The sequence below is a fragment of the Phaseolus vulgaris genome, chromosome 10 (genome assembly GCF_051622355.1).
Source record: "Phaseolus vulgaris cultivar YP4 chromosome 10, ASM5162235v1, whole genome shotgun sequence".
NCBI classification, from domain to species: domain Eukaryota; kingdom Viridiplantae; phylum Streptophyta; class Magnoliopsida; order Fabales; family Fabaceae; genus Phaseolus; species Phaseolus vulgaris.
This window is the reverse complement of record NC_143507.1, coordinates 3034641-3045492: the sequence shown is the minus strand read 5'-3', so window position 1 is coordinate 3045492 and position 10852 is coordinate 3034641. Positions and strand designations below refer to the sequence as shown.

Below are 10852 nucleotides of genomic sequence, written 5' to 3'. Positions count from 1 at the left end.
TTCATTTTCAACCAAATGATTAGAATAATCAAAGTAAGAAGCAAGAAATGAGGGCTAAGGAAGATAGGAAAGTCCTTGGAGAAAGTTACAAGCCAAGTCTCTTATGCCATAAACTCAACCTTTACTATGTTAAGTCAGCAGATGATCAATATTCATCAGACGACTTCATGATATCAGCGTCTATATATTTTGATGATAATAAACACTATAAAATGTGTTATGGTATATAATAAAGCTCAATCATGTGCAACATAAGTTTAGAAAAATAAAAACAATAGAGAAGATGAGCAAGACCCATTAACGTCAATGTATCAGACGATACACATAGTAAAAGACTATTAGACAAATAATGACACATGCTTATAACGAAAGACAATCAAACAACCATGGTTTGGTCTTAATATTGCACAAATGCCCAAGAGTTTATAAAGATAACATTTAAGGAAAGTCTCGCATGAGACAATAACATGAAATTGGTCAAACGATGTCGAAAAACTACGACAAACTATACCAATAAGAAGATTCAGATGAAGTAGTTGAAAAGATCCCTCAAGTCCTCCATGGATTCCACTCGAGGAGAAGATTCATCACTGGGAACATTCAGATTTGGTGCATGGTCTTTTTCATCAATTCCCTCATATATAAGATAAATTGTGGTCTTGTTAACAGTTAATCCGCTCCAGAAAACAACAACAATTTGCACCTTGTTTCCAGGCTCAATGTTTGATAGTACCCTCTGCCACTCCTCATCTTCAAACGACGCTAATGCATTTCTCTTGTAAAGCTGAATGGTGGTCTTTGTGTGATTTATCACCAACAAATTTTTTAGCCCATCTGAAGTTATATTTTCAGAGGAAGAATAATGGGTATGACACATCATTGTCTTCAAGTTACGCCCATTCACTCGAGGGATTTCAAAAGTCACAGAAGAACCTTTGCTGCTGAAGGTTAACCAATCTGGATAACAATTGCCAGGGAGCAAACAATCACCGCCCTCACTTGTAGTCATATTCTGTAAAAGTAAAGATGTATATGCTGAAAGTTTATCAAAGTTTATCAATTCATTCATTAATACCACCTTATAATAAATTCAACAATTCATGATATAACAAGATATAAACGCATTTTATCATGAATTAATATTCTGATCTTTTTCCAAAAAGTATTCTAAATGATGATAGCTTGCACGAAAGAAGTAAATTGTTCAAAAGACACTTGCAGATAGAATTGATGTATTAAAAATAATTCAGCTGCCAAAAAATAAGTAAATTTTCAAACCAGAATACAATTAGATGCATTTGAGAGAGAGAGAGGGGAACCTGTAAAATTCTCTGTTTCAGAATATGTGTGATTTCCCAACTTGTTCCCATTTGAATTAAAAGTGTTTTCTCAAAACGTTTTGAACTTGAGTTGCATTCAATTAATGTAAATACATTCTGCATTTGTGATGTGGTTCCAGATGACTCCGATTCTTCAGAATTTGTCGCATATAAAGCATCCAAAATACTTGATGTATCTCGAGAAAGTTGAAGGTCTGAGCCACACTCAATCCAAAGACTTTGAAGCTTTGGAAGCTCCTCAGAGAGATATGATAGCTGATTGGAACTGCTTTTTTGTACATCTAAAGAAACAAGAGAAGACATGTCCACGAATGTTTGAACACGGGAAGAGAGACTATTTACTGGTGACATCCAAGACCAAATGATAGAGGAAAATACATCGCGTGAGAATCCTTCATAACCACATAATGAAATATATCCAATACTTTTTGATCTAACTACTGAAAAGGGCACCCTTGTAATACCAGTCTTATCTGCAATAAGGGTTGTCAAAGACTCCATCTGTTCTAAGCTCTCTTCCAACTCGTCAATCTTTAAACATCCAGAGAGAATGAGTGTTTTAAGAGATTTCAACTTATAGATACTTCTTGGAAGGTTACGAAGGCCAATACAATCTTGAAAATTTATTAGTAGAACTTTGGTGAGATTACCAATGGTATATGAAACTTCAGACAGCCTTGGACAGTCCATGAGTACCAGCTTTTCAAGATTAGGCAAATTCAGAAAGTCTGGAGTCTTTGTTAAATAATGAGAATGGCTAAGATTGAGAATTTTTAACTTCTCCATCAGCTACAAGAAAAGAAATACAATAGAGAAAAAATAGATAAAAAACAACAAAATAAATGAAAGCAATTAAAATGTCATGAACAGTGAAGTGGGAAGTTAAATATATAGTTATATGCCATTTTTGTAGTGATGTCAATGATAACAATTTAGCTATAAGAAATCCTATAATCCACAATTTAACATGAAAAGACAAAACACAGAAAAATTAAAAGAAAATTCATAAAAAAACTAAATTAATACCTGAGCCTCCTTCCACATCATTGTAATCTTACTGTTTTCTAACTCAATAGAGACTATATTTCCTTGATAAAAGCTTTTTGGCATGAAGGCTAGAGGAAATCCATGCCAACAAAGCCATCTAAGGTCTTTGGAAAGATATTCAAAATCTCCAACAAGTTCTACACCAGAAAGTTGCAGCAACCTGAGTTTCTTCATGTTCATAAAAGCTTTAGTTCTTAGAGATTTTGTATTACTTATTGGTAACTTCAAAGTCAATCCCTCAATAAACTTTGTTCCCTATCACAGAAAAAAGGAACGGTAAAATATGCATAGCTTTAAAACCCTGAGAAAAAAAAATCTCATTTATTCTAGAAGCTAAGAGGAAACAAACAATTCACAACCAAAGTAATTTTTATAATTCTTGTGACAATCAATTAAACAAATAAATGCTAATAACCAACTCATAAATGTGTATATTTCCATGAGCTTTATATATTTTAAATACTAAAATAATAAATGAAGGTCTTACAGTTTCTTTTGATAACACATCAAGCACATCGTCGTGAAACCATAACCTGCTACGCTCCTCAAGCTCCATTGGTGATTTTGAACGAATAATTTCCCTTCCCATGTCTCGTAGCAAATCATGCATTCCAAGTTGGTTCTTATCATCTACAGTTACAAGGCTTCGCTCTACCAAGACACGAATTCCATTTTCTGGGAAAAGTTCACAACCATTCAATATATGTATAACATCATTTCGATCCTTCCCTATAAAGAAACATGCAATATCAAGGAATATTCCTTTCTCTGTATCATCACTTAAACCATCATAGCTTATTTTTAACTTCTCCTGTACTTCATCATTAGGAATTTTCCTGAGTTTTTCCAATACAATCTTCCACTCTGTTACCTCCATATCAAACAAATAAGACCCAAGGACTTCAAGAGCTAGTGGCAATCCCCCAGAATAAGCAACTACATTTCTTGAAAGTTCAATAAAATCTTCTTTGGGACTTGCTTGCTTGAATGCATGCCAACTAAAAAGCTCAATAGATTCATCTACATCCATTCCTTTCATACTGAACACTTGGTCAACTCTTTTCCCTCTAAGTAAATGTACGTCTCTGGTTGTGATGATTATTCTACTCCCTGAACCAAACCATTCACGATTTCCACACAAAACATTTAATTGCTGTAATTTATTTACGTCATCAAGTATAAGAAGTATCCTTTTATGGCGAAGTCTTTCTCTTAATATAACTTTTCCTGATTCAATGTTATGTATCTTTGTATTGTTTTCTTTGTGGATATCAAACAGAAGTTGTTCTTGTAAACAAACGTGGCCACCTTCGTGACCCCAAACTTCCCTAATATCTGCAAGGAAACTCCTTGCCTCAAAATTGCGGCCAATGTTATTGTAAATTGCTTTTGCAATGGTTGTTTTGCCAATTCCTCCCATCCCCCATACCCCAAGTATGAGAACATCGTTTGATTGTTTTTGTTCTAGCAATTGAACCATTTCTTGCACTCGAGATTCTACTCCGACTGGATTATTGGCAACAAACAACTCTGTCTTGTCCAACAAACTTGTAACATTTTTAACAATATTTTTCACAGCCTCGCTTTCATTCCTACAACAAGAGCCATGCTATACGCATCAAACTAAAAGGAAAATTTGAGTAGAAAGTTATACTTGAACAAATGTGCGTTGCTTCGTTAAGTTCATCTAATGCACTGTTTTTTTGTTTTTTGTTTTGTTTTTTAAGAACTATTTTGTAGCACACATGTCAATAACTATCCTTTAGAATGGGACAAAAGAAATTTAATAGGGGAATAAGCTGGAGCGAGGGACACAACTGAGAATATAAGTAATTGAAAACTAAAGTGAAACGGAGACTATTTTTGGAATAGTTAGCAGAAATTACTTCTCTGAAACATTTGTTCTTATTTTTTGGTTTTATAAAAACAATTTTTTTTACGAACATGAAACAAAATGCTCTTGTTCTTAGTAATTTAACCAATGTTTGATTGATTTCCTGAAAATACAATTAAATAAACAAGAACTATTATTTCATCCAACCATTAAATATTTTTTAATTTGAATTTTTAAGTTTATAATTTTTATCAGCACTCAATTACCATAACTATTCTTACATTGTCATGTATATTTTCCCTGGTTTCATCTTTTCAATATTTATCTTTCTATAAGTTGTTTCTACATGACCTTTCAATGATATAATTAACGAGAGAAAAAATTACAGTAAAGAGGTTGATTTAAAGGGTTAATAGCAAATTTATAATTTGTGCATTTATGATACTGTGACGCATAAAAATTTGAAGTATAAAGTAATGGTATTTCATTAAAAAAAATGAGAGAAAGTAGAAGTGTTTCATTACCCAGAATTCAGGATTACAACCCCTGAGATGCCAACAGCCTCACAAAGTGCGTCCCCAGCATGCTTCACGAGGTTGTTGATTTCGTTATCCTTTATTCCTCTTCATATATATCATGAATTTCATGTTATTTTTAGACACAATGTTTAGTAAAAATGGGAGAAAGTAGGTGTTTCATTACCTGTAATGCTGGACTACCAACCTCGAGATGGCAACGGCCTCACAGAGTGCCAAACTCCAATGATTCAGAAGGCTCTCTATACGATTATAAGCCCTCAGCATTTTTAAACTTCTATACATGTTATGAATATAATAAATGTTACTAGACAATGTTAAGTAAAAACATGAAAGCACAAAGTGGCAGTGAGATTTGTTTTAACACTCTTTCTAACCTTTTTACTATTTGTTCAAAATTTATTAGAACTTGCAATTTTACATAGAAAAAGGTTCAAAAAATGAGAGAGAAGAGATATAAACAATTGTAATAATAAACAAATTTCAACTAATAGAAGAGTGCTGAAAAAAAAAAGTTTTAAGAGAGTTACTAAATTTCTTCTTACCTGGATACAAAGACAGCACCTGTTGAGTAGTGAACAGCCCTAGTTGAGTTTTCAACAGCCTCGGCAAGTGTACTCCTCCAATACTCCAACAACTGTTCTCTCTCATTTTCACTACTTGATAAATGTTATGAATTTCATAAATGTTATTTTGTCATAACATTTCATAAATGTTAATTTTAGACAAAATAATGTACAGTAAAAATCTGAAAGCTGGAACTGTTTGAATTACCTGGAATGGAGTTGTTTATCCCCTGATATAGCAGAAGCCTGGAGAAGTTTCTGCTTCCAATGCTTCTTGAGGTTCCATATCTCCCTCCTTGTTACGAATTTCTTAAATATGTTACTTTAAGAGAAAGTGTACCGTTACAATATGAAAGCAGAAAGTGTTTCAATTACCATAAATAATTGGAATATTCTAAGACTGCACCAGTTTGCTCAGAAAATGCGTCCTTCCAATATTTCATGTGGAGTTCTATCGCATTAGTAATCTCCATTTCTCCGCTTCATAGATATGAATTTCATAAATGTTATATTTAGAGACAATGTTTAGTGAAAACATGATCAAGCATTAAATGTTTCAATTACCAGGAATTCAAGATGGCGCCCCCAGAGATGCCAGCAGCCTCAAAAAGTGTCTCCCTACAATGTTTCACGTGGAATTCTATCACAGTAGCAATCTCCGCTTCTCCACTGCATGTATATAATCAATTTCATAAACGATATTTTAAGATACAATGTTCAAATGTGTTGTCTCCAAGATTCAAGATTTCAATATCTTCTCTCCAAGATTTCAACATCAGTCTTCGTCCCTAAGCCATTGATGTCCGGTTTTGGCTGAGACCTGGAGGGACCTTCCGTTTTTCCTTGTAAATGTCTCGTACCTCCCAAGGATCAGCCTTCCATTTAACCAAAAACCTCTAAATCTTTTCTCCAAACTTTGTCTCGTGGAGTGGTTGCTTCTACTCTATCCCAGCAACCTAAGCCATGTGAGAAAGGGCATTCTTTAGCCATCACTATCCCAGAAGATGCTTACAAGGAAGGTCTTACAAGATGTAAGCTCAATCTCCATGGAAGATTCATTCTTGGCAAAGGTCAAAAGCCTATGAAATTGGATGATTGTCGTGTTAAGCTACACACTCCTTTGGGTTCATGTTCTGGAATGGTACACGATATCACTTGGATGTGGTTTTTTTGAGTTCAAATTCAAGTCTTAGGAGGACTTGAGAATGATTCTTGTAGCAGGATCTTGTAATATAAATCCTGGAATCATGAGGTTTCTCTTTAGAAGCCGGATTTCAATCTAAGGACCCAAAGGAACACTCATATACAAGTTTGGCTAAGAATTTTTTATTTATCGCAAGAGTACTGGGTGCCTAAGATATTTCATGTCATTGCAACTGGAGTAGGTGTTCCTATCTCTAATGGTGTGCTGCTACTATCAAATAGACCTAAGGTCCCTTTGCAAGAATCTAGGCTGACAGATCTACAACAAGAACTGTCGGAGCGGCTTTTGGTAGAAAGGCAATGATTTGCTTTTTTTCTGTCTCTTTTATTTATGAAAGATTGCCTGATTTTTGCCAATGCTGTCATTCCATTGGTCATAATGTTTCACAAAATGCAGGAAAATACGAAAGGATAATAAGCAACAGCAGCCAGAAAAGATTGACAAGGATCAAGAATTCAATCATGTTAACCGTCAAAATTTAGAAAAGGATAAATCTGATGTTAATAAGCATTCACAAACTGACTTTATTGTCTATAGAAGGAAAATAAGAAAGGATGATAGACAACAGCAGTGGGACAACCCAATCAATAACTCAATCAAATTAACTCCCCAATCAAGTTATTGGCAATCAATAACTCAATCAAATTAACAACCCAAGTTCAAAAAAGGACATTGTTGATGCTAATAAGCCCTCACAAGTTGGCTCGATCTGAACACTTGATGGGAAAATGGCAATAATTTGGATGACATACCCCTTGATGTTGACATCAATGCTGGAATTACATCTTATGTTAATAAGGATTCCTTGGTTGAACAAAGCTCTCAAGGTAATTTTGTACCTAAAGGTTGTCAAGATATCCCGAATGAAGCAATTGGACGACTTGAGCACCCTGGTCATGTACGTGCAATTGGAAAAGGGGTTGGAATTAAACATTATTTTGGAGCTGCACCACGACATTCATCCTCCTCCCCTGCCTCAGAGACCAAAGCAGAAATGACGAGTAAGATACGTCTAGAATTAATGGAAGAGATGAGAAAGGAGACTGAGCGCGTGCGGCAAGAGTTTGAGGAGCAAAATCGTAAGTTGCGACATGAGTTTTTATCGGCTTTGTGCTGAGTCGCTTGTTACCCACTCCCAAGAGCACAAAGGACTCCTACAACGTCAGGGGGGTGTCATTGGCTAGATAAGCCAATGTGAGTTAATGATAAAGGGCGACATCTTTCCTCAGGTAGTGGTCATTGGAAAAGTCTATCAAGAGGTCACTACCTTACATAACGTTCCTCTCTCCCCTGATGTGGTGAAGGTAATGGTGGAAAAAGTACGAGTAGTTGATGCTCGTGTTCCACTACCTACAGATGAGGTAACCACTATGGTCAAGGCATTTCATACATTCATAGCTTGGCCTAGACACCTAATTCCAATTATACCAAAACTCCCGGTAATAATTTCATTTCATTATATTAATTTATATTTATGTCTTACATCTAATTTAATACAAATGTTCTTTATTTTGTAGAAACCTCGTCGGAAATCAAGTCCGAAAAAGAAACATGAGGTTCCCATTGATGATCCTATAGCTTACTCACACTAGTGATGGGCACATGCTTCTCTCTCAGTCTCGTCTCAGTACATACGTGATCTGTTGCACAAATCAAATGTGCTACATTCAAAACCTCAGCCTACACCAATGATATCTTCATCTCATCTTCAACGGAACGTATTTGAACCAATTCCAGATCCAACCTTGTTTCGCTCTGTCATCGGTGCTTTGCAATACATACTCATCACAAGACCTGAGCTTTCCTATTCTGTTAACAAAGTGTGTCAATTCATGCATCAACCACAAAATCATCATTGGCAAGTATCCTTAGATATCTCGCTGGAACAGTTGATTATGGAATTCTTCGCAAAAACTCTTCCTCTTCCATTATTAGTTTTTGCGATGCTGACTAGGGAGCTAATGTCGAGGACCGCAAGTCCACCATGGGTTATTGTATTTATATGGGATCTAACATCATTGTCTGGTCCTCACACAAACAAAAGTCAGTTTCCAGAAGCAGCACCAAAGCTGAGTATCGTGGAGTTGTTGCAATTCTAGCTAAAATTCTCTAAATCACATCGTTGCTTTCGGAACTGCATATTTCCACAGACACCCCATGCATCTATTATGATAATCTCTGTGCAAATTTTCTCCGTGTAAATCGAATAATGCACTCAAAAACCAAACACTTTGAATTAGATTTACATTCGTTCACGATCACATACAAAGCAAGCATGTCTCTCTAGTTCATCTCCTTGCCTGGTATCAGATTGCAGATGCTCTCACTAAACTTGTGTCTGGCTCCAACTTTTCTATCATTCGAGGTAAACTCATGGTGGTTACCAATCTCACCATGAGTTTACGGGGTGCTAGATGTATTACATTGTTATGTATGGGTATGCTTGGGTATCTATGATACATACCCACTTCTATATATCTTTATCCATTCTACCTTCAATGACATACAATCAATAATAATACTTTAGTTTTTTTTTCTTTCTGTTTTCTCTCTTCTCTCTCACGGTGGGAGGGTGTTCCTCCTTGTACCGCTTATGATTGTTGGTAGATACGTGATCTCCCGCATTTTATGTTTTCTTATTAGGTTTGGTTTGGTTACTCTGCTTTTTTGTTAATAATATGAAGAATGTTGCATATGATTGATTGATTGAAACAGGTTGGTTAGAATGTAACCTGTATAGTGATGCAATAGCCTTTTTATGTTGGCTAAAAAGTAACAATGTTAAGTAAAACTCTGAAAGTTTAAAGTGTTTCAATTACCGTGGATCTAAGAAGGCAACCTCTGAGATGTTAACTGTCTCACAAAATACCTCCCTCCATTGCTTCAAGAGGAAGTCTATCATATCATAATCAGTCTCCATTTCTCTAGTTCATACAAGTGGGGAATTCATAAATGTTATTTTTAGAGACAATGTACAGGAAAATCCTGAAAGCAGGAAATGTTTCAATTACACATACTTTACTACTCACCTAATCGGGATTTCAACACCCGCACGAATTCCCTCCTTCCAGTGCAGCACGAGCAAGTCTATCTTTTCAGCAATGTTCATTTTCCCCCTTGATACATGTCATGAACATCGTAATTATTATTTTGAGAGACAACGTTCAGTAAAATTTCGTAAAGCATGAAGGGTTTCTATTACCTTGGATCTAAGTCTACAACCCCTGAGATCTGAGCAGCCTCAGCAAGTGCCTCTTTCCAATTATTCAGCACGACGTTTTTTACCCATTGAAACCTACAAACATGTTATGAAATTCAAAAATGTTATTCTTAGTGACAATGTTCTGTAAAACTCTGAGGAAGCAGGAAGCGCATGGTTGGCTGTCACGTAGGATTTCAACCTCAAATAGAAGCCATCAGTCTCACCAAGAGCCGTCCACCGGCACGGTTTCCGATCCAGCACCTTTTCCTCAATAGTCTTACCAAGTGCCGTCCTCCTCCGCCCCTTCCAATCCAGCACATTTTCCTCAATAGTCTCACCAAGTACGGTCCTCCACCGCTGCTTCCAATCCAGCACCTTTTCCTCAATCTCATTCGAAATCTTGCTCGAAAGGCGTCGAAATGCTTCCCCGAAGTCCCCTCTTTGATGACGTACTTCAGAGGGATTGACGTGATAGAACACTGGTAGCACCACATGCCCTATGGTTCTGTGACACTCCATTATTATCTCCAACTCTTTCAAACACCACCACGACTCTGCATAATTTTTGGAGAAAACAACAACAGAAATTCGAGACTGTTCGATTGCCAGGTTGAGAGAGGGTGAAATTTGCCTTCCGCGGGGAAGTGACTCGTCATCCTTGAAAACCAAGATTCCTGCATTATGAAGAGCGGCAAAGAGATGGGAAGTGAAAGAAGCACGCGTGTCTTCTCCTCTGAAACTCAAAAACACTTCAAAGTTTCTGGTGTCGTCGTATCGATCATGGCCATTTGAGAAAGACATGAAAGAGAAGAAAGAAGGAAAATGGAACCTTCTCAGAGAAATGTTTAGGATCAGAGCATAGCAATTCTACTCATTCATTCAGTGCTTATACTTTCACTCTGCTTTAAGAATTTGTTCGGTGACAGTTACATTTTGACACCGTTTTCACTTTATACATACAACCACGAATTCGCCAATTGGGCGCTTTAACCATTCAGCTATGGATCTTAGCGGGAATTCTCGTTGTGTTAATATTTTTAATAAAATAATTTTCAAAAGTAAAAAAATGTTTTTAATGAAAATATACATAAAATATAAAATCTTAAAATAATTTTTAAAATTT

General features: G+C 36.0%; 1 protein-coding gene across 1 annotated transcript; it reads right to left on the bottom strand.

The window, feature by feature from the left end:
* Positions 1 to 259: 259 nt before the first annotated feature.
* LOC150024153 (uncharacterized) lies at positions 260 to 10648 on the bottom strand. Its single transcript, XM_090296787.1, has 14 exons — positions 9929 to 10648; positions 9730 to 9822; positions 9557 to 9643; positions 9347 to 9451; positions 5888 to 5992; positions 5699 to 5803; positions 5532 to 5618; positions 5303 to 5413; positions 4924 to 5034; positions 4746 to 4844; positions 2875 to 3979; positions 2367 to 2642; positions 1320 to 2129; positions 260 to 1012 (listed from the first exon to the last, which is right to left on the bottom strand). The coding sequence occupies exons 1-14, from the start codon at positions 10528 to 10530 to the stop codon at positions 524 to 526; spliced, it is 4185 nt and encodes a 1394-aa protein (XP_090152913.1). The 5' UTR covers positions 10531 to 10648; the 3' UTR covers positions 260 to 523.
* Between the last annotated feature and the right edge of the window lie 204 nt (positions 10649 to 10852).

What these genes read in the sequence shown, in the direction of transcription:
- LOC150024153 (XM_090296787.1), bottom strand. Translation starts at nt 10,530, where the DNA reads ATGTCTTTCTCAAATGGCCATGATCGATACGACGACACCAGAAACTTT. An exon ending in GAATATTCCAATTATTTATG is followed by an intron (nt 5,619 to 5,698) that starts GTAATTGAAACA and finishes ATTCGTAACAAG; the next exon opens with GAGGGAGATATGGAACCTCA. An exon ending in GGTGCTGTCTTTGTATCCAG is followed by an intron (nt 5,035 to 5,302) that starts GTAAGAAGAAAT and finishes TAACATGTATAG; the next exon opens with AAGTTTAAAAATGCTGAGGG.